This window comes from Lepidothrix coronata, unplaced genomic scaffold (assembly GCF_001604755.1).
Source record: "Lepidothrix coronata isolate B3197 unplaced genomic scaffold, Lepidothrix_coronata-1.0 Scaffold34, whole genome shotgun sequence".
In the NCBI taxonomy this organism is placed as follows: domain Eukaryota; kingdom Metazoa; phylum Chordata; class Aves; order Passeriformes; family Pipridae; genus Lepidothrix; species Lepidothrix coronata.
The window spans coordinates 5,582,780-5,608,986 of NW_016690214.1; the positions used below are offsets into that span (position 1 = coordinate 5,582,780).

General features: G+C 48.5%; 1 protein-coding gene across 20 annotated transcripts in view; it reads right to left on the minus strand.

The window, feature by feature from the left end:
- Positions 1-26,207, minus strand: part of CACNA1G (calcium voltage-gated channel subunit alpha1 G) — a 146,026-nt gene that overhangs the window by 42,794 nt on the left and 77,025 nt on the right. For 10 of the 20 annotated variants that reach the window (XM_017811972.1, XM_017811968.1, XM_017811969.1 and 7 more), the window contains exons 11-23: positions 24,626-24,777; positions 23,904-24,089; positions 22,660-22,774; positions 21,796-21,951; positions 17,526-17,594; positions 16,606-16,632; positions 14,644-14,737; positions 13,871-14,055; positions 13,290-13,736; positions 7,563-7,663; positions 6,306-6,429; positions 3,339-3,407; positions 2,275-2,459 (exon numbers count right to left, since the gene is read on the minus strand). In XM_017811972.1, the coding sequence (XP_017667461.1) occupies positions 2,275-2,459; positions 3,339-3,407; positions 6,306-6,429; positions 7,563-7,663; positions 13,290-13,736; positions 13,871-14,055; positions 14,644-14,737; positions 16,606-16,632; positions 17,526-17,594; positions 21,796-21,951; positions 22,660-22,774; positions 23,904-24,089; positions 24,626-24,777 (1,910 nt within the window). The remainder of the gene's footprint in view (positions 1-2,274; positions 2,460-3,338; positions 3,408-6,305; positions 6,430-7,562; positions 7,664-13,289; positions 13,737-13,870; positions 14,056-14,643; positions 14,738-16,605; positions 16,633-17,525; positions 17,595-21,795; positions 21,952-22,659; positions 22,775-23,903; positions 24,090-24,625; positions 24,778-26,207) is intronic. The other 10 variants (XM_017811966.1, XM_017811984.1, XM_017811980.1 and 7 more) reach the window with 3 other exon arrangements.

A 26,207-nucleotide genomic window follows, 5' to 3' on the forward strand; every position in this document is an offset into this window, starting at 1 on the left:
CGCAGAGACAACGAGGGCTGTCCCTGCTCTCCAGTTGAGTGTGACACACAGCTGTGGCTTGGCTTCTCACCGAAGGTGTCCTCACTGCAGCCCTGTCCCTGAGTGCCCCCAGAAAGGGAGGACAGAAGGAGCGGGGTTTGCTTCTCTGTGGTGGGAGTGGAGCACTGGCTTTGGTCTTTGCCCTGCGTCTTCTCGGAAAAGAAAAAACATTGGCTCGGCCTCTGCCCAGACACGGGGACTGGAGCCACGGTGTGCAGAGACCTCAGGTCACCTGTCCCAGCTGTCACCCCGTGTTGATGCAGCTGCACATCCCAGGCAGTGATGGTGAGATCCCTGAGCCACTCGCCACAGCCCGCGGCAAAGGCAGAGCGGGCAGCCGTGGGCAGAGGCGGGCTCAGGGCAGCCCAGATGTGCAGCACAGAGGCAGATGGGTTTCCACATGAGGAGATTTATGACTTACTGAAAAGCCCCCAGTTTGATGGCTGCTTTTTCATTTCCTACAAATCTAATTACAGGGAGACAGAACTGATTCTGAACATATTTAGGGAATGGGCTTGTTGCTGTCTTTTTTACGTTTCCTTTGTAGTAGAAAGCAGCGTGTTGGCTGAAAACATTCACATACTCTCTTGAGAAAACATATCAAATGCCAACAGGAATGGAATAGCAATGGGAGAGCCTAATCCCGAACACGCTCCAGATGGCAGGTCTTCCTCCTGCCTGCAGTTACTGAGTGGATTATTCACCATAACTGCAGATTTTTCACGCACATAGGTGCCTACAGAGAAAGGCTCCAGCTAAAAAAGGCCCAAGTCCTGGCCAGGCAGACCTACAGATCTATAAAGAAGCATACGGGGCTTTTACCAGGTCAGACAGGTCAGACTACAACAGGGCTCAGCACAACCTAAATGTCTTCCTCTAGATCCGATTTAACCAGGGAACATCAAAAGAGAAGCTTGCATTCCACAGTTCGGACATGGGAAATCAATCCTTCTTTTACCCAGAGCTAAACAGATTATTTTATAGGTTTTCTTAACGAAGGTCAAAAAGCAGCCAAAGCAGAAGAGCAGAACAGAGCACATCTACTCAACCATATCTACTCAACTGGGCAGAAACTACCCCAGAAACAGCAGCTGACTTGAGATACCGGGGGACACATGAAGAGAGAAAAGTAAGAATTGGAGTCACATAAGAAGACAGTCTACTCACATGGTGAGGGAGCTGAATCACCTCAATGGTGCTAGATAAAAATTATTAAAAACATCTCACGCCCTCAAACTCACCAAGCACAACACACACAGACCAACTGAACAGAATGTCTTTTATAGCTGTCGAGAACATTTGAAAGATATGCATATAGGCAAGGCCATTGTTATTTAGACTTATTATTCACATGGGAATAGTAAAAACAACATCTTCTACCTGAAGCAGGCTCCTATTTTTCTGTCCTGAAAGAGGAAATCCTGACTGAAAGCGAACCTTTTATGAAGGAAGCAGCAGTAAGATATGACAGGCACACAAAGATGCTTTGAGCAGGAAGGTTTATTAGCTGCTGCATAACAAGAGCAGCAACAATGGTATTAAAGAGGGACTGCATTTAGCATGGAGAGAAACCTTCATGCCTTGGGGTACAGGTCACAAACAGATGCCTGTTTGGAAGAGGCTGGTCCTTGGGCAGATTCTTATCAGAGGGGAGCTTGCCCCTGGAGCGTGGAATACTGCCTGCTAGACGAGATGGGGGACCAACTTAGCAGGACAATGGCTTTCATCTTGTCTGGGCCATTTTCAAAATAAATGTCTCTGTAAAATTAATGGGGAGCTGGGGAAAAAAGCCTTCTTTGCATTCTAGGTTAAGCAACAGTTGAGTCTCCGCTTCCTTAAAAATGATCTGCCACCTGCTACTAATTTCCTTCTTTGTTACAAAAGGCATTGACTGCCTGAAGGAAAGGGGGAGAAGAAGCTGTTAAGCTGCACTTTACACAGAGCAAATGAGAACACAAATAGCAGGGGATGTGTGTTTTAATGAGCAAAAGAGGCATTGATCAGTTTACTATTGCACTTGGGGCTGGTCCCAACACACAGCGAGACCCGGAGCTCCTTGAGGCTCCACAGGATCTGCGGGCGTTCATTGTCTGCGGAGCCGCAGGAGGCTGGAATAACACCGGTGACAGACGCTGTGCCCTTGTCTCTCCTGCCCCTTCCCTTGCACAAATGCTCAGCCCCTTCTTTGGCACACACATCCTACACTCTCTGAGCTCTTCCTCAGCCTCTACTCACCTTAAGGGCCGCAGTGTCCTCAGCAGTCTCAGCACCCGCAGCATCCCCAGGATTTTCGTGCCGCTGTCTGACACCATCGAGACCAGGATGTCGATGACGGAGATGAGAACCAGCACCCCATCCAGCACGTTCCAGCTGCTCTTCAAGTAGGCTTTCTCCCCAAAACACAAGCCTAGTGCCACCACCTGCCCGGACACCAAGTTGCAACAAATTATGAGTATCACACGCAATATGTTTGTTCCACTTAGCAACCTGCTGAGAACGCGGTATTTACAGATACAAGTCTGTGAGTCCATTTGCTTCCCAGTACAGAAGCCTAATTAGCCAAACCAGCAAAGTGTTCTATTGAAAGAATTATGAAAACACCGCTGCAGAAACATCCCAGGTTGTCCCTTAGAGCTGATGTACTTTTAATGTAGATAAACGTACCTGCACAAAACTGTTCTTAAAACGTTCAGCTCTGGCATAAAAAAAAATTTGATCACATTTTATTCCTATAGACTGCAGGGGAGAAGGTTCAGAGTGGCTGACCTGAAGCAATCATGTACAAGCTTTGCAAATAAAGAAACTAGAGAAACTTTCCAAAGAAAGAGCAATTGTTCAGCGAGATGATTATGAATTACACAAGAGAGATTTACAGCAATGGGTTTCTGAGCCTCCTGCCTCAAATCCAGCAAAGTGTTTCAACGTGCTTAAGTCTCTCCCTCCTCAGGAAAGCACACAGAGGCTTAGGTTGTTGAGGACAACTGGTTGTTGAAGACAATGGGACTTACATGCATGGTTGAAGTTAAGCGTGTGCTCCAAGAGCTCTGCTGAATAGGGAAGGATTGCTGAATTGAAGGATCCCATTGCTCATATAATGGTGTAAATCAAGAGGAACTTCAGTGAAATTGTTCTGATGTAAAACGTGCTCAGAATAAGGCATGTGGTGGGTATTTGAATATGATTCAGATGAGAAAAATATACACCTCACTCACAGCTGGTAGACCTAGGGGTTTTGTGAGTCCACCGTAATAAAAGATCACTAATACAATGCAGGCACACTTATCTCCAAATTCATTTACCTTAACTGTCATCTCAGTCAGGAAGATGACTGTAAAGATGTAGTTGGAGAGTGTTAGGAAAATCCGTTCCTATGAAAAAGAAAATGAGAGACAGTATTTTATAGCCTGCTCTCTGCAGCTGTACATCTCCCCATGCATATTTAGGCAGTTGATAACTGTTCTCCAGCTTCTGTGCTGAAACAAGCCTCGGACTGTTTGCTCGCAAAGAGATAAAAATCCAAATATTTAGACAATAACACTTCTCATGGTTCAGCCCTGCCAATACCCAGCTCTCTGTCAGCACCATGGACAGGGGAGCCGCCAGCATCTGCCTCCAAAATCCCCCTATTTGCCCCCAGTTCCAACCTCCCCTGCAGTAACAGGGAGATATTTCCCCCTTGAAACATGCTTGACAAATCTCTACCTGCCCCTCACCTGCAGACGTCACCACACAGTGTAAATATCACTGAGCTCCCAATTCTCCCAGAAATTAAGTCAATATTAGAGTGGCTGAGCTGTGAGGCAGCAGGACCCGTGGGATGCTGAAGTGCAGCTGGCATGAGTTGTCACAGCTCCAGTGAAGCCAGAAAAGCTCTGGGGTTTTATGCCAGCTGAGATCTGCCCCCAAAAGGTTGATTCTCTTGCCCAAAGCCGCGGGTTAGACCTGGCGTGAGGCCCAACAGCCACATCTCCCAGTCCCCTGTGCTATCCACCAGACCATGCCATCCTCACTGCCACTGCTCTGCAATTGCAGCTAGTGATTACAGATGAGACCATGGACTGGTTCCCTATCTGTAGTTAGCAGAAACCTATCTTTTTAATGATGATCATTAAATAAATTACACTTTTCCCTAATCCCTGAACCACCTCTGATTGCCTGTACTGAGAAATGGACAGCAGAAGATGGAGGCTGTAGGAAAGACGATGTGTGTGCATGTATGCATGTGTGCATACAACTCAACTGGCCCCAGTTCTGATAATAACAATTTTGGATTTATTTCTGCCGCTCCCTACAGAGCGGTCCCATAAGAGATGCAGATCTCTCGCTCAAAATGAGATGCAATTTAACCAAGACAAAACACCTTGGCAACTCTCTCTCTTGCCATATCATGATTTACTGAAAGTGACTCAGGAACCACACAGCAGCTTGTTTCCATAGCAGGTCCATAATTAATTAGGTCCTAGACCTGCACTGTGATTGTATGAGCTGTGATAGGAAACATCTCTGGCCGTTAGCTGACTGCCACACAAAAGACTGCTATAGAGGGGCAGGCAGTGGGCAGGAAGGAGAGAGTAGGGACCTGCTTGTGGAGCTGGAGATAAAACAGCAGTAGCGTGGAGGAGAGACTGAGGATATTGCATCCCTCCCTGGCAAGCGCGTGGCTGTTTCGAAGGATAATCTCCCCGGCCCATGTCGTGCACTCTGCAGTGGGGAGCGCGTGCTGGGTAGCAACAGAATCCCCTGTTCTGATAAGCCAGCTGAAACTGGGACAGGGAAAGAGAACTCGCTTGAAGCAGTTAGAAAATCCACAGCTCAGGGAAGCAAAGAACAATTATTTTAAACAACTCAACCTAAACTAACTCTCTCGGTTTCCAGATGAGAGCTCCATCAGCACAGGTAGGGCCCGCGCACTCCTCCTGGCTCCTCTGCCCCACCGCTCAGCATCCCTCTTCTCCTCTGCTGCTCCCAGACCACGGTCCAGCTCGGTCCAGCCCTGGACCCGTTTTGGTTCTCTTGGTTATAACCTGATGGTGATTAAGCTCACACCAGTCCCTGTCTCCTTTCCTCTCTGCACTCTCCCAATGCCAGGGGACACCACAGCTCCTGCTCCTCTACTGTATGAAGATTGGGTTTGGGTGCTACAGCTCTTTGCTGTGGACTCCCCTGACTTACACATGTCACCCCATTCCCTTCATCCTTGTGTAACTACAGCTCCTTTCAGAGCCAGCCTTGGTGACTTGTGACTCTCAGAGGTCACAGCAAGGGGCTCCAAAGAAATATTTGAGATTTAAAGGGACATTCTCAGGGTTGCCCATTTAAGGAGCAGCAGGGTGACTTCCCCTGCTAGATTGGCTGGCAGGGAGCCCTGCCCTCTTCCTGCAGCTGTGAGTTGATGCACCATGACTGCATGGTAACTGAAAGAAAAAATGGATTTAGGGGAGGGACTGCTGGGCAAACTGTTACAGTAAGGAGGACTACTAGGGAATGCTTAAAATAGGCACAGAGCAGCCAAGACTCCAGTTTTGAGGTCTTAGTTGACGATCCACAAAAATGAACAGCCTGACACGCCTACATCAACAAACCAGGATTCTTTACAATTGTGATATGAGCAGTCTTGTGTGATACACCAGCAAGAGCCCAGCACATCTCAGCCCCAATCTATGCTAAAATAAAAGAGCAATAGGATGACTCTGCCCCTCTGATTGATGGATGTTGGTGCTGTGAGGGTCTGGTTTCAGGGATCCTTACATAGCATACTAAAACAAAGCGGTTCAGGGAACTGGCATTACAGTGCCTGTATCAATTCAGTTTTTCTGGTGTCACAACAAAGCTGATACACAAAGGGGAGAGAGGAGTATGAAATGAACAGTTTCCCCCATTCCCTTCGCACCACACATACGTGCCCGTGGGGAACAGATGGAAGAAGCGAACATTGTGTTGAGAGAGGAAAAGTGTTTGAAGGTTTCTCAGAGAAGGAAACTGAGACAGATGTCATGCTATGTCATGTGTTAAAACCTTGATCATAATTTCAGAAATGGGATATTGGATACATTGCAGGCCATAAGCTCTGCTCTTGTGCTTTGAAATGAGGCTAGGTAGGCACCAGTACAGTTGCTGTAACTAATTCAAAGGATACACAGGAGGTGTTGGAAGCTTCCCATTTTAAAAAGAAGAAGAAAGTGAGACCAAGTGCACACCAGTGGGGTCCAAACCATAGGTGTTTGCTCCACAAGGAGCACAGGAAAACCTTAACCTCAGAAACTCACAGCACTGTGAGGCTCAATTTTGGGCCGTTCCATGGCAATGGTAATGCAGTTCAGGAAAATGATCACCAAGACGACATGATCAAACATCTTGTGAGTGATGATTTTATTGCACATCAGACGGAATCTGCCGAGAAAGAAAAAAAAAAAGAAGAGTAGACACAGAGTAGCTATTAATGCTCGACTGGCTGGGGAGACACGCAGCAGCTCGATGCACGGCAGGGGAATCGGGTGCTCCGTTTGCAAAGCAGATGAGCTCCAATCTCCCAATCCCCTCCCTGGCAGAGCTGCATGCTGTGAGCAGATAGGGGTGGGAACAGAAAAGAATCCGAGCTGCAGAACTGGGCCACAAGTTTCAAGCCCTGGTAATGTTCATAGAGGAGTTTGGCTCACTTGGAATGGAGCAGCTGCTTCCACAACTCGGACACACAGCCAGGTTTGGATTCGGCCCCCTACCTGGGCTCCTAGTGCTCAGGTTTAGCTTAAATAAAGGAAGAAATACTCCCAGTGAGCCCGTGAGGGTTGAGCGCACACAGAACAAAGGGACAGAAGCTATTTATTGTGACAGATGGCTGTACACTGACCCAGGATTTATAATACCGTATTACATTTCCCAAAGTCTGTTTCTGAAAATCTCTCTAATCTTTGTATGAATGAACCTGAACACCGTCCAGGGCCCTCTGGCTCGAGCATGGGGAACCCTCGCTGCGTGTGGGTGCGTGTCCGTGGGGGAGCACGGAGCACAGATGGCCCCGGCATGGCCAGGCTTTGGGGAGGGCAGAACCAGGAGCCTGCAGGCAAGGAGAGGGGCTTCTCTGGGAGAGGGAGGAAGGGAAGTGGGAGGACAGAGAATTTCAGCTGAGAAGCATGTTGGGGAGGTCAAGGACTGCCCCTTGCTGTGGTACGGGTTGTGTGGCGGGGGCAAATTCAGATATTTCTGCTTAATGCAGCACCTCTCCCCCCTGCTGCAAACTCCCCACGCTCTGTCAAGTGACAAACTTGCAGAATGCTGGCATCACTGTCAAAGCAAAGGATGAACCTGATGAAGCTGCAGCCATGCCCTGGGCTATGGGTTTCAACTGGACACTCCTATGCTCTCTGCAGCCAGCAGCTGTTTGTTGTCTCACACTGACCTCATGCTGGGGCAGGGGAAGGGCTGGAAATTCTGTGGACTGACATATAGAGACCCATCTGGGATAGATGGGCAGATGAGCCACTGTTACAAGGGTATCCGTGCCCAACACGCCACTACTGCCTTACCTGGAGTGAGGGGCAAAGATGTAGATGGACCAGGAGTCTCTCTCTTTGCAGCAGGTGGGGAGCCGTGCCCGTATCCAGGCCTTCATACGGTCCCTTTTGCTCTAGGAGGAAAACATACAGACCAGGAGGAAAACACAGAACTGTTAAAACAATAAACCTCCAAAACTTTCAAGTGAAGGACTCGGGGCAGTTTTTCACTAAACACATATCTCCAAGTGCTCAGTAAAGCTGAAATAAAATGATCTCCCCAGAAAAGACCCCGCTGGGCAAGGGAAGGAGCTCTGGCAGCCGGGTGAGGGCTGTGCCAGCCCCGCGAGCTCACAGGGTTCGGTCTTGCTTCTTCCTTCACACACAGTAACTGTGTCTGGCACACGGTTATCCAAGAGGACAAACATGATAAATAAAACCCTTGCCCAAAGGACTGATAACCTGCTCTGATCAGCCTCAGTCCCTCCAGATACTCATCAGATGCTTGCCTAAATCTTCTGAAGTTTTTTTGTGGTATTTTTGTGTGGTTTTTTAGTTGTCTGGGTTTTTTAAAAGAATATAGCCTGCTTAAGTCAGAGGTTATAAGAGGAGCAAGGGATGGATTCCTGCTGCTGGCTGGGGCAAGCCCTGTGTCCGTGCACTTCTGGAAAGCTAAAGAAATCATTTGAGACCCGACTTTTGGTCCAGGAACACAATGGCAAGCATCTGCCTCTCATTCAGCATGAACAGATTAGATGGGAGATTATAAAGCCAGAAGGGAACATCGTGGCCAGCCTGACCTGCATGAACATGGGCCATCCAATTCCCACAAATTAATTCCTACTTGAAACCACGGCACATCCTCAGCCACACATACTTATGCTATAGACTGTCCACAAGGTCGTTTCAGGTCAGGAGGGCAGACTGCAAAAGCCTTAGCCAAAAAGTCAAATGAAGACATCAAAAAGTGGACGCTGAGGGAAGGACTCATCTCAGCTGCAACAGCCTCTGACTTGGGTTTATCACCTTCTCATTCACAGGTCTCTGAGGGAAAGTCAGGATCTTTAATCCCACTGACATTGCAGCATTAGCACCCTGTGCATGGACAACACCTAAAAGCCAAGCCAACATCCTTCCCACCACACCAGGGCTTTCCCAGCCCTTCCACATGGAAGCACCAGAAGACAAATGCACAGACTGGTGTGTGCATTGTCACCTCAGCGCTTTGCATTTGCAGATAAATAAAAACCAATCCTTGCTCTTTCATTACCCGCATTTCTCTGCTACCACCTGGGCTTGGATGGGCAGACCTGGGAATGTGCCTGCATGGGCTCTTTGAAGCTTCTTCTATAGATGTTCAGGGCCATGAGGATGTAGAGGGGTGTGAAGGACAGTGCAGGAATCACCACTTACACCCCAGGAGCACCCACACTCCGGGACTGAGGCACTTTCATTTATTTCATCTTGGAAAAACAGGGAGGGGGGATTCGTTTGGAGTCAAACTGTTCACACTTGGAGTAGTCTGGATTGTAAAAATGGGATTTGTTAGGGTAATTGAGTGGAGTGGAGCAAGCACTTTCTGTTCCTATAGGCAACCAGCCAAGGGTCTCATTAGTGATGAGGAGTAACTATTGTGGTGTCTGTTTTAATGAAAGCCCTCAGTGACAACCTGAAACCTTCAGAAAAACAAAAATCATCTTGGGAAAATAAGAAGAAAAGTTTGAATAACAAACAAACAAAAAAAGTAAAATCTTTTTACCCTGTTCCTCCAGCCATCCATCCTTCCCTCCACTTCTACACACACACAGACCACACCACCACACACCAGTGGGGTTTTGGTTGTCTTGGATGTTCTCACATCCCTTTTCCAGCTGCAGGCAAGGAGTCAGAACTGCTCCCTTCTCTCTAAACTGTATTTAATAGAGCATGCATCCTTGGGGTTGTGTTATCCCTTCAAGCAGCCTAGTTAGTTTAATTATCCATAGATTTAACAAAGGTAAATAAATGGATAAAAATTGGGTGTCTGCTCAAAGTTGTGGTGAGAACAGTGACTGCTACCCCAGCCTCTGGACACGGAGTAATAGATGCAACTTGGTCCAGTTCATTTTGTGAGCTGGAAGGTTTCCAGAAGTATCTCTTATTCAAAGCAGTTCTGGTATTTATCAAGGGGATTTGTAGTGAATGGTAATGCGTCAGCAGCACAGAATGCTTCTTTATATTCCTTTTGTCCAATTTTAATGCCAAAGATATTTTGGGGTTTGGCTAATTGTTGCAGCTCGCAGTTCATGGGCTAAATCAGATAACAAAGGCAAAAAGTGATCTTCCATCATGTCTCTCTATTCAGTGGGTTAGATTAAGGGCAAGCACTGGGGCTCGGCCGGGTCTGCAGCCCGGCTGCTCTGTGCAGGGCCAAGTACATCCCCAGAAATCTAAACTCCAAGGAATTACTCCAGATTTCCACTAGTGGAACAGCACAGTTCAGTTAATTTGAGCCAAATGTAAGATATTTGTGAAATAAACCCTGAGTGTTTCTAGCCTAAGCCCCATCCAATGCTTTCCCAGCAAGGTCCGGGCAGGCTCCGAGTGCTGACAATCGGGCTGATTGCTGTTTAAGCCTGCATTATGTTCAAAGTGATATATCAATTATGTGGCTCAAATCATATCTATTTGTTCATAAAACACACCTGGACGGGATGAATAAAGATGTGGGGGGAGAAGAAAACTACTCTTTAATTCAGTTGCCAGTGACATAGAAAAAAAATCTCCCTGGGTAAGGCCCCCCAAACCCCCCACCACGGGGGGCCAGGACATGGGGAGGTTCTGGGTGCTAACAGGCAGCAGTGGGAATGGAGCCACTCAATCCTACAGCAACAAGAGCTGCTGATAAATAGCTGCTTTTTTTTTAAGGAATTTCAGATAGTAATGCACTTCTGAGGGCAGGATGAAAGGCAGTTGGCATTAAAAGATGACTGATGCACTCCTCAGAGTAAGGGAGAGGCTTAGATTTATAAAAGATTTATTATAAGGATGGGGGAACTGCTGAAAAACACTCTGTGAGCAGCAGTGGACCTCCAGGCAAGCTGGAAGCTGCACGGAGGCACTCGGGACCTGATTATTTAATTTTAATATGCAGCAGGGACAGGCTGAGAGAGTTTGGGAGTGGCTGGACCGCACACCACAGAGAAAAAGTGGAATAGGCAAAGGGAAAGGAGCTGCAATCACAAAATGTAATGAGGTTTTGGAGAGCAGGGGACACATTTGGTTGCATATTCAATATTTCCCTCACTTTCAGCTCTGAGCACACAGCAATTTGGGTGGAAAGCACCCAAAACCATCCAAAATCCAGCAGTCAGAAACAACAAAGACCTGGCAGCAGATCCCTGATCCTGGTCACAGCCACACGAACCCAAGCAGGCAGCGGATTGCTCTCTCTGTGACATTTCTCCTTGTCTGCAGTGATTCCATACTTCTGGGGAGCAGAGCTGTCAGGGGCCTGATTCTGGCCCCTCAGAGGGATGGAAATTCAGAATAAAGTCATTGAAGGCAGTGGAGCAGCACTAATATAGTGGGAGCCTGGGAAATCCAGACGAAGCGTTTGCACTTCCTTTAATTTCTGCACAGAGGCAATCAAAACCAGGCAGCAAGGAGGGATGTGAAGCTTTGATGCAGAAGGGCATATTTAGGATTACTTTGATCTGAGTAACAGTTGAGCTCTTCTCTTCTTTTGTTGCTGGGGGAGTTTTGTATCTCATTTTTTCCATTTATAACGCCATTTTTTCCCCCTGACTTTGTCAAGGCTGATTTAGGGGCAAAGTATCCTCCCTAAATGTCAGGAGGGAATCCCAAAGGGAAGGTCCACAACCCAGGGGCTCATTTTGCTAATCTGAGCAATATTTTCTAATCCATCTGGTTTACTGATTTGCAGTGAAGACATATTTTGTAGCGTGGGGAAAGGCACCAGCCAGCTGCTGGTGTCCCAGCTGTGGCCATACCATGGGCTGGGGCACAACTCACTTACCCTATTTTGTCTATTCTTTGCCTAGGCATTTCCTTCTGACCACTGCATGGGAGGGGATTGAGGGATCTTTGGTCTAACCCTCTGTGGCCAGACCTCGGTACACAGAGGATGTTAGTATAAACATTTGGTTTATACTAAAAGCAGCTGCTGTAATAAAGATTAAAAATCTTATTCAACAGATTATTGTCAGCAGTGGCTGGGGATGGGGACTGGGTGGGATGGGAGAGGAGGGACAAGTCCCACCACACCACATCCACCACAAGGGGGGCTGCTGGCTCGTGATGCTGTGGGCAGAAAGGAAGGGACCAGTGGGATGTTTGGACCAGGTGAGCTGTAAAAAGCAGCAGATGTTGGAGCACGAAAAAAAAAAAATAAAATCCCTAGCTAGCAATAAAATGCATGGTCTCTTGATCACTTTTAATGGTGTTTTTTCCAAAAATAATTGCTGCTCCTTTTCTTAAAAATTTAATTTATTCTATGGAAGGTAAAAACCAGGTTAAGACAATCAGTAAAAATCCCAGGCTGAGGATCCATGCTGGAGATGTAATGGGATAATGGCTTTTTTTAAAGGGAGTTCATGGCTGAGTGACTCCATTATGCCAGCGCTAACTCCCTTTCTCCTCCCATAAGGAATAGAAGGACTCTGGAGTAAATGCTGCTTTTGCATCTCTTCACATGATCCCAATTCCATTTTCATTCAATAAACTCAGTGAAATATAGTAAAATCATGTCCACAAGCTGCCGCTTTCCTGTTCTCAGAACAGCCCCTGTTACCATCACGTGGCTCTACCCAAAACCCATGTGCTCCACCAGCAGAAACAGAGTTACCCCCTGGCGATGACACATCAGACCATCACGTTTTTAAGCCTGAGAACAAGGTATAATCAAACAAAGAGGTAACCTTGGAAGAGCAGGGAACACTCTAAAAATGGCCCAGGGACATCCCAACGCACACCTGACAGCCAGGACTGTGACACCCTGCTGCCCAACTCAAGCCCCACCATGCCAGACATGCAAACAACTTTGGAAAAGCAGCCAGATTCCTTTTATCTCCTTAAGACACAAACATCTATGTGAAAAAAGAAAAAAAAATAACCAGGAACCCTCGTCCCTTCCCCGCGCTTACAGCCTTTTTAGCTAATATTTCCTAAATGGCTCTTTTCAGGCCCATGAAAGAGATGCTCATTGGCAAAATGCCTCTTCAGATGGAAATTAATGCAAAGCCTCTGAAATTACCACAATCTCCACAGGTCTAACACTGCCATGGGAATGGAGGGCCAAGCCCTGCCCTTTCCTTGGCTGTTGATGTCAATAGAAATTGTCTGCTGCTGCTGTGGGGGCAAAAAACTGAATAATAGTTGGAAAGCAGGGAAAGTTACTTGCTTTGTTTTGGGGCTTTTTTGAAAAACAGTGAAAAAATAAACCCAGAAAAGCATATATTTCCAATAGATAGCCTTCACTTTGTAAGTTTTAGTGGAACCTAGGGAGTTTTACCCTAATTTCTCCGTCATGAGCTATCTGATACTGTACTGAAATACCTGATATGATCCCAACCCCATTTCTGATGTCATCCACTGCCCAGAGACCTCCTGGGTGACTTTCAGTCTGGTCTGGTGGTGATGGCGAGACCTAATCCCTGCAACAGGCCATTGCTTTGCACCCACTTGTGCGCTCCCAAGACAGTGACAAGGATTGTTTTGACAAGGAAAAAAGCCCGAAATGAACACGTGGCATTTCCTTACCATGTTGCCTTCATCATCACCGTCATCACCATCCTGGTGGGGGTCATCCAGGTGGAGCTGGTGCAGCAGCAGACCCGGAGAGGTCTTCCCATTGCAGTCCTGGTGCTCGGAGGCAGTGGTTCGTGTGCTGTGCATGCTGCTGGTCCGGTACAGGGAAGGCACCTGCAGGGTATCCTGGAGGTCGAAGGACCCTTTCGTTTCCAGCGACTCCATGCGCTGAGGCAAAGAGCCATTGACGCTGCCGGCCCGGCTGGAGTGCTCCTCATCCGAGCTCTCCCCTTCCTCCGAGCTCTCCTTGCCCTCCCCGGAGAGGAGGGACCGGCGCTCGCCGCTCTGCCCCCGGCGTTTGAGGCTGGGGGCCCGGCCGATGCTGTTCCAGCTGGAGCGGCGGCTGTTCCAGCTGCTGCTGGCACGCCAGGGACTGTGCGGGGAGCTGCGGGCGCTGGGCTGCGGGAAGGACAGGGACAGGGAAGAGCGTCAGCCCCGTGCCACCCGCCCCATGCCAGGCTGCCGGGGCGGATGGGTGGACGGACAGCCCCACGGACGCACTGAACATCCGCAGGAGGAGGTGACGCGAGTACCGAGGACTTGAGCTCGTAGAGGGCGGGGTCCACGGAGACGCCGCTGGCCCGGCGGGACTCGTAGCCCTGCGCCGCGTCCCCAAACACGGCACTCTTGGGCATGGGCATCGGCGTGGCAGCGGTGTGGATGATGAGCGGAGGGGTCAGGCTCTTCTTCAGCTCCGGGTGGTCGCTCAGGGCCATCACTGGAAGACACAAGAGGGTTTTAGGTGTCACACCTCAAGGGGCACACCTACAACTCACTCTCGGGCAGGCAAAGAGGCTGCGTGGGGATGGCTCTGCTCTGAGCACCAGGGGGATGTGGGCCAGAAAGCCCGTCTGGAGAGTTGGGAGTCCGTCCTTCAGCCTGGCAGGGGAATGTCAAACAGTAATGGGATCGGGTATCAATGGGATCATGTGTCAGTGACAGAGGAGAACAGATGCAGAATGCCATCTGTGGCCCCTCAAACCAACACCCACCAGCTCCAGCTCTAGAAACCTCCTTTCCCATGCCCGCTCCCTCCATCCTCCTTCCCCATGTTCATCCTGCAATGACAGCCCAAAAGCCCAGACCTCAGGCTTGGTGGGGAAATTACAGCTCAAATGCAATCATGCCTCTCCCTGTCTGCATCCCAAAATCCCACCCCAAGCCACAAGCCTGCTGCAATGTCAAGCAAACCACAACTGCTATTACAGCATTCCCTCTAGGAGGGCTTTTTCCTTTCGGACACATTGTTTTCACAGAAAAGTGAGGTTTCTGTGGAAGGGCCCATCCTCCTGGGATTATTACTCACAGGCTGGATTTGACAAGTTTTTCTTAAGTCCTCCCTCCTCTTCCAGGCTGCGGGGAAAGAGATCCCCCTCGGAATCGGACTTGGAAGCGTCACCCTGGAGCAAAACAAAGGGCTTCAGCAAAGAGGGTTATGGGCCACAGTGCATGGACACCCCTCTGCAAAAATGGATTCCCATCTCCAACACCACACCTACGGATCCACTGAACTTTGTACCACAATGCAACACCACCTTTCACAAAATGATGCATGCACAGGTTTATACCACAGACTAATTAACCTCCTACCAGGAAGATGGATTGCCTCTGGCTCCAAACACGGTCCCAGAAAGGGATCAGAAAAAACCAAACCATTGCTTAATTTTTGCTGCTGGAATTGCATATGGGGCAGATGTTAGGAAAGGACAGATATTCGATGAGCAATTTGTGGACAAAAGATGGCCCTATTAATCTCTCTTAATTTATACACCATGTCTTAAAACTCCCTGTGTGTGTGGCTCTTTCTAGTGATGGAGCAATCCAGGGTTCAGAGAGGGCACAACAGACCCCAAATTTCCTATGTGACTCATGTGCATGTGTCGATGGACGCCCCATCAGCACAGAGAGTATCCAGGTGGCAGAACCCAAGTGCTGTAAGCAGCCATTCCCCTCCCAGCTGCCACACACAACAGGAGCAGAAGTTTTGGGGATTTACACTGTATCGTTTGAGGATTTTAAATTCTGCCTTATCATTTCAAACCTCGGGGGTTGAGCGAGAGCTGCCTGCTCTGACAGGTGCCCATCCTCGGGCAGAGAGAGATGATGTTTACCAGTGCTCACAGCGTGGTGCCCGGGCTCTCACTCGGTCTTGTGGCACAGACCCGATCAGGGATGTCCCTGTGTGTCACCCTGATTCTGTCCATTGGCACTGCAGAAAGGCACTTAGGGTGTGGTATAGTCAGGATACACCCAACGGGCAGTGGTGCTCGCCAGAACGATCGATACCCATCCAAAAAGAGGAGGATTCACAGCTGAAACCACTGCTCTGGCAAAGGGCACCAAGCCCTGTCACAATGGAGGAGAGGTGGGAAGAGAGGGAAGATGCTGGGATGGGAGAAGCCAAGCAGACCCTCACCTTAGCTGTGAGAGCCCAGGAGCCCCAGGAAACCCCACCAAGGCTAAGCTGCATCCCCAGGAGCCCTGGCCAGCGCTGCTGAGGTTTGGTGCTCGGGTACCTGTTGACTGAAAAATCCCAGAAGGACCCCAGCGTGGGACAGGAGGAAGAGATGGATCCAACACAAGTCAGTGCCCTGCACCTCATTGTTAGGCAAAACCCCAGAAGGCTGAACCCCAGTACTGCCCCCCTATTTAGCAGGGTCACTGAACTGTTAAAGATATTTTTTCCAGGCAGACTGGACACTCAGACACATTTTCAAGGCAAAAGAGAGTGTGACGTGAAGTGTTGGCTCAAAACTCCCCCTCCTAACAATCCAGAACTTCTGTGCTATTCAGGGAAGCTCATCCTGCAAGATGCAGTCTGAGAAGGTCAGGAATGCACCTTGCAAGGGGGAGCAGTAAAGCCAGGCTGGCCCGAGCTTTGCTGGAGTCAGACCTGTGTCTGTATGAACAGGGGCTCCAGCTGGCTCCAGGTATGTTCCCCCGGAGGCTCCCGGCTCAGCCTGTCAGCGGGCCTGCCAGGAATTACTCATTCTCCCTAATGGGTTATTAAAAAGAAATAAATAACGGGAAGAATTTTACGTGATTTGTATTCCTGGAGTGCTCTTTAAGAGCCTGAAGGAAAGTTTTAAGGGGGCACAATGAGATGTGTGCTGAGATGGAAAAGCAGAGCTACATGGGGACTTCCCACCCCCCTCCCCAGCACCAAACCCCATGTCTGGAGGACAGTGAACATCCCCTCCCAAACACCACGTGCCAGACTCAGTATGGTGCAGGCAAACATCTCGCAGCCGTGGCTGCTGCCCGTTACCTGTTCTTGCACTCCCAGTTTGCCTTTCTGGATAGAAAAGGGGTTAGGAGAGAACAGGGAGTTAAAATCCTTTCGGGAAACGAGGGAACGCCAAGGTGGACCAGGCGGTACCACAGCTAAAGCAGCCTGTACCGAAGGGATTGATGCACTGGGATACAAGGGGAAAGGGCTTCTGGGCTGAGGGAAAAGTCAGGCTTCTTGGAAAGGACAGAAAGGGAAGGGAGTGGTAAAGAGAAAGAGGAGGTTGGCAGAAGGGTAAGGTTTGGGGTGTGCTGCAGTTTGGAGATCCACAGCTTCCTCAGACCTGGACGGGACCATTTCACATCCTGGCTGTAACGTGGCATCTTGTCGGCAATCCCAGCATTCCAACCAGCCTTTCTGGACACACCACGGCGCAGCTGCTGCCGTCCTACCCTGTCCTGCAGAGCACAGGGCTCCCACACACACGTGTCCACAAAAAGGCTTGATTCCAGGTCCCTTCACTCCTGGCCATCCTCCTCCACCTGCGTGAGGGAGCCTCGGCAGGCACACTCAGCAATCAGCATCACCATCCACACCCCTAGGGAGGTCCCCAGGATGTGACTGTCCCATGGAGAGGCTGTCACAGCCTCGTGGGGAGCCTTTCCCAGAGCAGGCATCTAGAAAGGGGTCAGCGAGAGCTGTGGCTGGAGCCACATCAGCCACTCCAAAGCACCCACCTTAATTTACCTGGCTCCCTCAGAGAAGGAAGGGACTTAAAATCAGGGCTGACTCGACAATGAGGGTGACAAAAAAAGGAAAGAAAAAAGAAAAAACACTCCCAAAACACCCAAATAAACCCCAAAAGGATGACAGCTACTACAATGAGAACAGCACCACGGTGTGTGACCAGGCACCACGAGAGAGACAACCACAGTGGTGGTGGGATGTGCTGTACATACCCCCGACGAGTCGACAGGCAGCTGAATACAGCTTAACTGCCCACTCGCATCTTCTCGCTTGGAGATCTCCTGAAGGAGAAACGGGGGGAGGGAGGGGGAGGAAGGGGAAGGCGGGGTTCAATTTTCACAGTTTCAACAGCAGGACTGAATGGGGAATCAAAAAACACACAAGAAGAGGCAGGGAAGGAGAGGGGAAGGGGGAGAAGGGCAGTGTGTGGCCAGGATGGAGTGCCAGGCTGGGACACCTGCCCCGTTCCACTCAGCACAGGGAAGGAGGGGAAGATCTAAGGTGAAGCAAAGCCCTTTGTAGGGACCAGCCTTACCTTTAAATTAAGTGTTTCGATCAGAGCTTGCTTCAGCTCCTAAGTGATAATTGTGCTAATGAAACACCAGCTAATTATTGAAAACATGATTATTTTTTTTTTGCAGCTCTATAATAGCATCTTTATTTATTACGCCTTCATTAAGCAGCAACGGAGGCTTTTAATGAATGTTTGATTAACACAATATCAGTGCTCTTGCAGCCAGGTGAAATACCTAATTTAAGGAGAGACACACAATCTGCTGTGAGTTCAGATCCCTCCTCAGCCCTGTTAGTGGAGACACCCATTTAAATCAGCAGTTTAAACCAGGGGTCTGCAGGCAGGGCGGCACAGCCCCGTCCTGGGGAGCTTTGCCACACCAGCGGCCCCAACATCATTTCACAGCGCCAAAAGTCAGCCTTTCCCTGCCCACTTGGAAAGCACACACCATTTTCCACATTGCTGTGTTTCCCCTTCCTCAGGGGCTGCTCTCCCACCGTTCCTCACTTTCCAGCAGTTCATCTGTGCCTGGTCCCATCCCACGGGGCCAGAGGAGGTCACGTGCTGCAGCAGGAGGGCACAGATTGTCCTACCAGCTTAATTTCTTGCCTCCATGGCAGTGGATCTTTCCTCTGGTTGCTAAATGGTTACAAAACTCATCCCAGCCTAGGCTGGGATGAAGATTTTAAGGATTTGCCAGCAGAGCGATGGACACTTAAAGTCTTTGCTTGTAACAGAGAGAGACATGGGAAAGCCATTGAAAGAGAAAAGATGGAAACACTTTTCCTTTCACAAGGAAAATCCCACTAAAACCGATAGGAATGCAATAGGCAAGGGATGCAAGAAAAACACCATCCAAAATCTCTACTGCAGGAGAAGGGACTGTTCCCTCTGGTGGAAGCCCAGAAGAAGTCAACATCCATATTTCTCCAAGGATGCTACCTCTAGAATGCAGGTAAATGTCCTGCGGGGAAAAGGAGAGGCTGGAGGACCTGGGGTGCTAGGGAGGGAGGGAGGCAAGAAGAAGGGGAAGGAACAAACCCATGAGTGAAAACAGACAGGGATATTGGGACACAAACTGGGAGGATTACCAATGGAAGAATACGCTTTGGAGATAATACTATTAGGAAGTCCCTTGGGAGAGGAGCTTATGCCCAACTAAGAGAAGTCACTCCTTGCCTCAGAGAGAAGTCTCTAAGGCAGGGACCTGAGAGGTCAGGCAGCAATTTCCAGTTAGCAGCTTGATAAAACAGAGTCCCCTGCTCACCTTCCCTGCACCAACATCAGGTTCCAGTTAAATCAGGAAATGTGTGGTCAAAAACAACGACGTGGCATAAAGTCCTGCATGTGCCTCTTGCAGGAGAGAAGCAGGTTACCAAATTAAAGGAAAAGAGGGGAAAAAAAAAAAAAAAGGAACTCAACCCTGCAAAATATATTGTTCCATATTTAAAGTTTGGAACAGGTCCTTTTAGTTTCTCAACTGCTTATATACATCTGCTGCCTGGCAACTGGGGCTGCAAAGCCATGCACTAAAATTAACGAGGTGCTTGCGGATTGAGGAAAGGCACTCAAGGACCGGGGAGATAAAGGCAGCAGCCCTAGGATTGTGTTTCAGCCCAGAAATCTATCTGAAGGAGAATGGAAAAACAAAAAAAAAACACCACCCAAACCCAACACAGAAGAAGAGTCAAGTACAATCACAGGAGGGAGACGCCAGGGTTTGTTTACAGCGAGAGATGATCTCTCTATTAATTCTGCTTAGGAGAGGATCCTGTGTGTGCTGGCTTGCAAAAACCAGAACGTGATCTGTTCGCAAAGCTACACACCAGCAAAGCTGAACAAACATAAACCAGCAAGGCCAGAGCTGGCTCCTGACCTCCAGAGACGTTTGCTCCCTGCCTGCTGCAGGAAACTTGGGTTGAGCTGAGGGACCTCTTGGTCCCATCACATTCTACTGGAAGAATTTGGAGAACTCAGAATAACGAGGATGTGGAAGGAAGATTATTATTAAAAAGTCATCATCAAAGCCTGAGATTTAAAATAGCAATGTAATCAGAGTCACAAATTAGAGAAATAAGGTGCAAGTTAGTTAAAATTGCCATGGCTAGGCAGGACTGGCAGAGACAGTTGGGTCTTTGGAGGCTGTGCTGGATCCTGGTCCCTGTGGTCACCTCAATACTGGTGTGTCACTGCCTTCAGGCTGTCTCAGTGCCTTCCCAAATTAGAAGTTCCTCCCTGATTTACACAGCACTTAAGGCACATTTGCAGCTTACACAGATATTGGGGAGCTGGCTTGTTCCAGCCCAGCACTGTACTGGCAGAGGAGCCGCAGGGGCAGGCGATGGGGCAGCCCTGCTGCAGAAAACGGCCAAAAGCGAATCTGGGGAGTGCTGCAGGCGGTTCCCTGGCTCCAGGGTAGACATATCCTCAAGGGCACGGTTAGTGGAATAAAACCACAGCACATTAAAGCCAGTCCCTGAATTTAGAGGGAGTTGCACCGTGGCACAGCTGGCCACAGAGCGAGCGCGGGATAAACTGCTGCCCAGGGAAGAGGCACGTGGCAGAGGCGGAGCACAGGAATGCTCTAGCGTGGAAAACCAGGCTGAGCCAAGGAGCAGAGGTGTCAGCCTCCCTAGAGGGCCAGGGGCTGGTAAAAGAGCTGCTGTATTTAAAGGCTGAGTCCCTTCCTCTGCACAGCGGGTGCAGCAGGTGATGTCCCGCTTTGGTGACCTTCAGAGAATCAATTTGCCAGACAGAAATAAGGTTGGGTTTCAAAGCTGTCACCACGAGCAGACAAGGAGCTTTGTACCTCTTCTCACTCAGGCAAGGGAACATTTTGCCGTTTGGGAGAACCTGGCAGTGATCTTCCCTTTGGCTGAGTGGTGGTAGGGGATTTACAGACAGAAACAGCTACAACAATAACAGTTAAAAAAAGAAAAGCACCAACATGGAGAGAGACGATACAAAAAAAAAAATATTTCTTCTTGCTATCTCCTGGGATGACTCCATTAATTTAACTCCAAACTCTGCTCCAAAAATAGTAATGATAATAAAAACAGTTCTGTTCATAGGGTAGTAGGATATTATAATATACATGCAACAAATCTTAAATAATATTTAGTCACCCCAGAATGCTAATAAAAATCAGAGAGTGTGTAGAAAGCACAGCCTATATGAGCAGAACCCAGTGAGGAGTCTTAGCTTATAATTTACCTCTCCAACCAACCCCCTGGGAAGGGTGTAAGGGTCCCCTTCCCTTAAGGATGTTCTTGAACAGTCGGACAATTTTTGCAGGGAGCAGGTGGGCACTGCAGGTCTCCCACTCTGAGGGGGACTAGGTGACATGCTCACTCACTCCATTGGACAGTTGGATCAGCAGTAAGGTGAAAAAGAGGTTGAGTTCAAACCTAAGTGTTCCCCAAAGCCTCCAGCAATCCAGGATGTCTCATGGAAGCTCCCAGCCCAAGGCAGCGGATGGCAGAGACAAGAAATCATGTACTTTAAAATATGCAGAGCATTGCAGGGCTGGAAACGGGAAGAGCTCCATGAATGCATACCATGAAAAAAGATAATCGTGTCACTAATCTCTTACCAGCCTGCGTAAGTTTTCAGGAGGGGCCTTTAATCTGGCTGACAAACGTGGTGAAAACTGTTTCAAAGAGACTGTCATAGCAGCCATCCCATCCGCAGTGCCTGACTCACTGCTCAATTCCCACTCCTGCATTAATGCTAACAATGCTTTTCATTTAAGCCCTTCATTTAGAGGGTTTGCTGTATTAAATTGCACCGTGGTTACAGAAAAGGAAAAGAATTAAAAAAACAGAAAGAAGACCTAATATTTTACCCCACTTTTTTTCCCCCGTACCACTCTTTTCAAGGTATTGCTGTCCATCTCAGAAATCAAATTCCAGGATCTGGAGGCCCTGAAACTTTGGAAGAAAGCAAAGGCACGAGCGTGAGGACATTACCTCTGTCTGGAACCCCTCTACCAGGATGGCCACCAGCAGATTAAAGAGAACATAATTCCCAAACGTCATGAGAGCGATGAAGTAGAGAGCAGCCCAGGACGAGGTGGATGCCATGCCATTGTAAAGGACCTTGTTCCAGTCTTCCTGGGTCAAAATCTGCAGAGGAAGGGTGTCAGAAATATGGAGATGCTGGAATATGGCATGCTGGATATCCATGCTCTGGACAGGTCAGACAAGCACCCCATTTCTGGGGTATCCACTGTAGCTGTAATTAACCACAGGAATATAAATCCAGCCCAGGTCATCTTGTGAGCCAGAGAAGAAACAGGACCAAGGGACTGTGATTCCCAAGCTACTGGTTAGGACTCTGTGCAAACTGCCCCGACTCATCCCCGCACCCAGGGACAGGCCCAGCCATGAGGGAGTGCAACATTGCATTGGTCAGACCTTTCCTTTGGTCAGCCAGAACAACTCAAAGTCCTTCACAGATCCCAGGGTTACAGAGCCCAGAGCTGCACATATCAACCAAAAAACTGCACATACCAACTACAGGCTTAAAATAGATTCCATTATTTGTTAAAATATCACTGCAAACGGTCCTGATCTCCCCCTCTCCATCCTCACCTGCTACACTTACTTTCACCCACCCAGCCCACACCCTACAAATGCAAGACTCTCCTGCCTCAGCAGCCCCTCCTCACCAACTTTCAGATTTAGTCAGAAAAACAGTCCAAAAGCCCCCCATGTGTTTCTCTTGTGGCTTTGGGTCACCCCCTTTCCATGGCAAGGAGCTTCACTAAGCTCTGCCCAGCCTCTTTGCAATCCCAAAAATGCCCATCAGCTGTGGCACTTTCCATTTTGTACCTGGAAAACAGTGACGATGGCCCAGAGCAAGGAGTCGAAGTTCTTCCTGTCGGGCAGTGTGTCACCATCCCGCTCCGACGCGAACTTGCAGCCAAAGAGGTGCATCCCCAGGATGCTGCACAAGAGGGGAAGCAGGGACTCAACAAAGGCTTGATACAAACCACTAAGGATACAGCAGGGCTGACTGTCTCCTGATTTCACCTGGGCAACTCTATTTTTCTTTTTTTTTTTTTTTTTAAAGATGAATCCTTTGTTCGCTGAAAAACATGCCTTGAGATCACGCAAACCAGTTGTGAATTTAGGTCAAATCTGTCAAGGAGTTTCAAACAAAAAGTATGTCTGCTCCTTCTTTTTCTTCTGCTTCGTTTTTTTTTTTTTAAGTCAAAACATTGCCTTTCAACATTTTCTAAACAAAATGTTTTGACTTTCTGTTTTGCAATGACACATTTTCAGCAAAATATGCTTCAATTGAATTAGGAAGACAAAAAGGGTTTCTGTGAAATGCCTGAATAAGACATATCAGGGGACTTGAAGCAGCTTTTTCGATTTTGACAAGAGAACAGAATACCCTTCATTATAGATAGATACTAAAAGAATAATCTGCTTTTCCCTGCTCTCTGCTAGTAACCTGAATAATCAAATTATTTACAGCTCCACTGAGCACCACAGCTGCAAATGGCAGCTTTGGAGTGAAAAGTCTCGCTGGAAGAAGGGACATTATTTCATGGAAGAGACTGGCGCTCTTCAGCCTTCCCAGTGCTGGGATTGCTGGAACACCATAGCTAGCTGTAGAAGGAGACAGGCTCTTCTCAAGATCTAGACCAAAATCCAAAAATACAAGGCTATGCCAAACCTATTTCTAATAATTCCACTTCTCAGAAGAAGAGGCCATGCAAGAGCACAAGCACCACCACATCTGACTTCTTTATAGAAACGTCACCCTCACCTTGGCAATATTTTTAGCACCTGGTTAGTCAGAAAGTAAAGGGACAGCTGTCTTGGGATGATGTCAAGGAATGGTCCAGCCTGAAAGACTTTCCTCGTAAATCATCTTGCAAAGACAAATGTCTCATTTGGCCAACTATGATAATTTAGTCAGGGCAGCAAGCCACTGCCAGTGTTGGCCAGCAGTGTTGTTCCTGGGACTGCTCAGCTCAGCCCTGTCTGGGTATGGATTCTGTCACCACGGGATCCCACCTAAAATTCCAAAGCAACCCTCATGACGAGGAATGGGAGGCGCTCACCTGAAGATGAAGATGAAGAGCATCAGCAACATGCAGAACGTGGCCACGTTGTCCATGGTCTTCATGAGGACGACGAGCTGGCGCTGCAGGGCTGGCATGAAGCGGACCAGCTTCAGCACACGCATGAGCCGAAAGGTGCGCAGGACTGAGAGCCCTCCACCTTGCTGGCCCACTATCTCCCACACGCTGAGGAAGACAAAAAAGGGTCAATGCAGGATGGCAGGACAAAGCCCAATGCAAAGGCACAGAGGGCAGGAAGCAAAGGGAGGGTGAAAATCAGAGAGAAGAGGGGTGGAAAGCAGGCAGAGATGTGCTGCCAGCGCCCACGGCGATCTGGACTCTGTCCAGGCTTGCAAAGAGCAGAGCCCTACTTGAGTGTCAAAAATACGCCTGCAAACCAGTGGCTGCAGCTGCAAGGGCAATTACAGCCTTTGCACATGCCAAAAAACCAGAGAGATACTTAATTGGGCACTGGTTGTGCCATTTGTATCTCAGACCTTCCCAGGACATCAGGACTGATAGCTTTCTGCCCGGGCCTCTCTCTAAAATGACCATAAAATAATCCCAAGGTGTGTATTAGGAACCGTGTCTAAGTGCATTAATTTACAGAGAGAAGTGTAAAGTGTCACAGGAAGGTATTTATGCCTAGTCTCCATTACTTTCTGTTTAATTAAACAGCCAAATGAGGAGAAACACACATAAAGAAAGCTCAAGGTTTGTACCTAATCACCACGATGATCCCATCAAAGATGTTGTATGGATTCTTAATGTAGCCAAAAGGACCATAAACAAGGACTTTCAATAGCATCTCCAGAGCAAAGAGGCTTGTGAAGACGATGTTGCTGATCTCCAGGGCATTGGTAAGTTCCTCCGGCTGGGGAAAGAAGAGGGGGAAAGGGAGAACGTAAACAGCACAGCCTGATATCCAAAATCACATGTGGAAACACAACAAGCTGCAATACTGCAAGTGTGAGAATACTGATGCTAATGGTGTGGTGAGAGAATGGCAATAGCTCACTCAAAGCCCAGGAGACAGAAGAAAAATACTAGCAGAGTATTTAAGGTTTAGAAACCTGTTGTAAATTCAGCAGGTAAATCCAGACATGGACTTCACATTAATCAGAGCTTTAGTACCACCTCAGGAGGTTTATACAGAAGTGGCATGTACTGAGGCTTAATGCTCTGACATCCCCCAAGCTGATTCTCCTTATGCAGAAGGGAAAAACTGGACCGTTTTCTCACATAAATATCCCTTTAGGGCCTGTTTTTTTATTTAGTAGCTCATCAAAAGATTTAGGCTAGGATTTTTCAAAAGCAGAGATCTGAGGTGATATAGCTGGAACGGCTCAGAAAACTCTTGTTACCAGGAGGCCCCAAATCTGCTAGTGAGGAAGGGCCCGATCCTGGCATTCCAGAGTGGTAATTTAAAAACAGAGGTATGAAAAAACCTTAACGAACAGACTCCCAGTAGTCTTAGACCTAAATTAATACCTTTCATGTTTTTTGTAGCATATTTCACAGAGGGTTCCCAACAATGCCTGCAGATGCCCAGCGCTGTGCTTTCCCCGATGGGTGGGCGGGCATTATCGGAAAACATATGGTAGAAGACAAAAACTGGTGGTGTAGTCTGTTTAGGATCAGTCAGTGGCAAAGACAGGAACAGAATCCTCAGTATCAGATCCCTTCTCCCCATATAACCCCAACACACGGCCACAACTGCATGTTTCTACTTAAAGGCTTCATTAAAATCAGGAGCCGACATCCCGCTGGCAGATGGCCGAGGGGTCACGTCAGCAACGCCGAGGTGGCACAGGGCAGTGGGCTGGCACAGCTCACAAAACACCTCACACACAGCGAGTGCTGGACTCCTCTTGGGTAGCCTGGCATTTAACTCACTCAGATACTGTTCTAAACCCCCACATGCAACCACCCGTGTGTCTTCAGATGCCTGCACACCGTGGTGGGTTATGGCCAGATGTGCACGTTCACAGCAGCCATGCCATGACAGAACACAATGTGCAGCAAATGCAGTTGGCTGCACCCACCAGCTACATGAAACACCTTCATGACTGACCAAAAACTTCCTACGACAGAGCAGGAGCTGCCACACCACAGCACAAGCTGTAGGGTTTGACATGAGGTGACCCAACCCCAACACCATGGCAACCATGAGAGGGGAGGACTCAGGGGCAGGGTCAACACTTGTCAACTGTGTTTCGGAGCCCCAAAAAACCACAACAACCAAAGGCTTCACAGACACACACACTGGCAAAGAACAGATAAATTCATGCAGGCATTCAACTC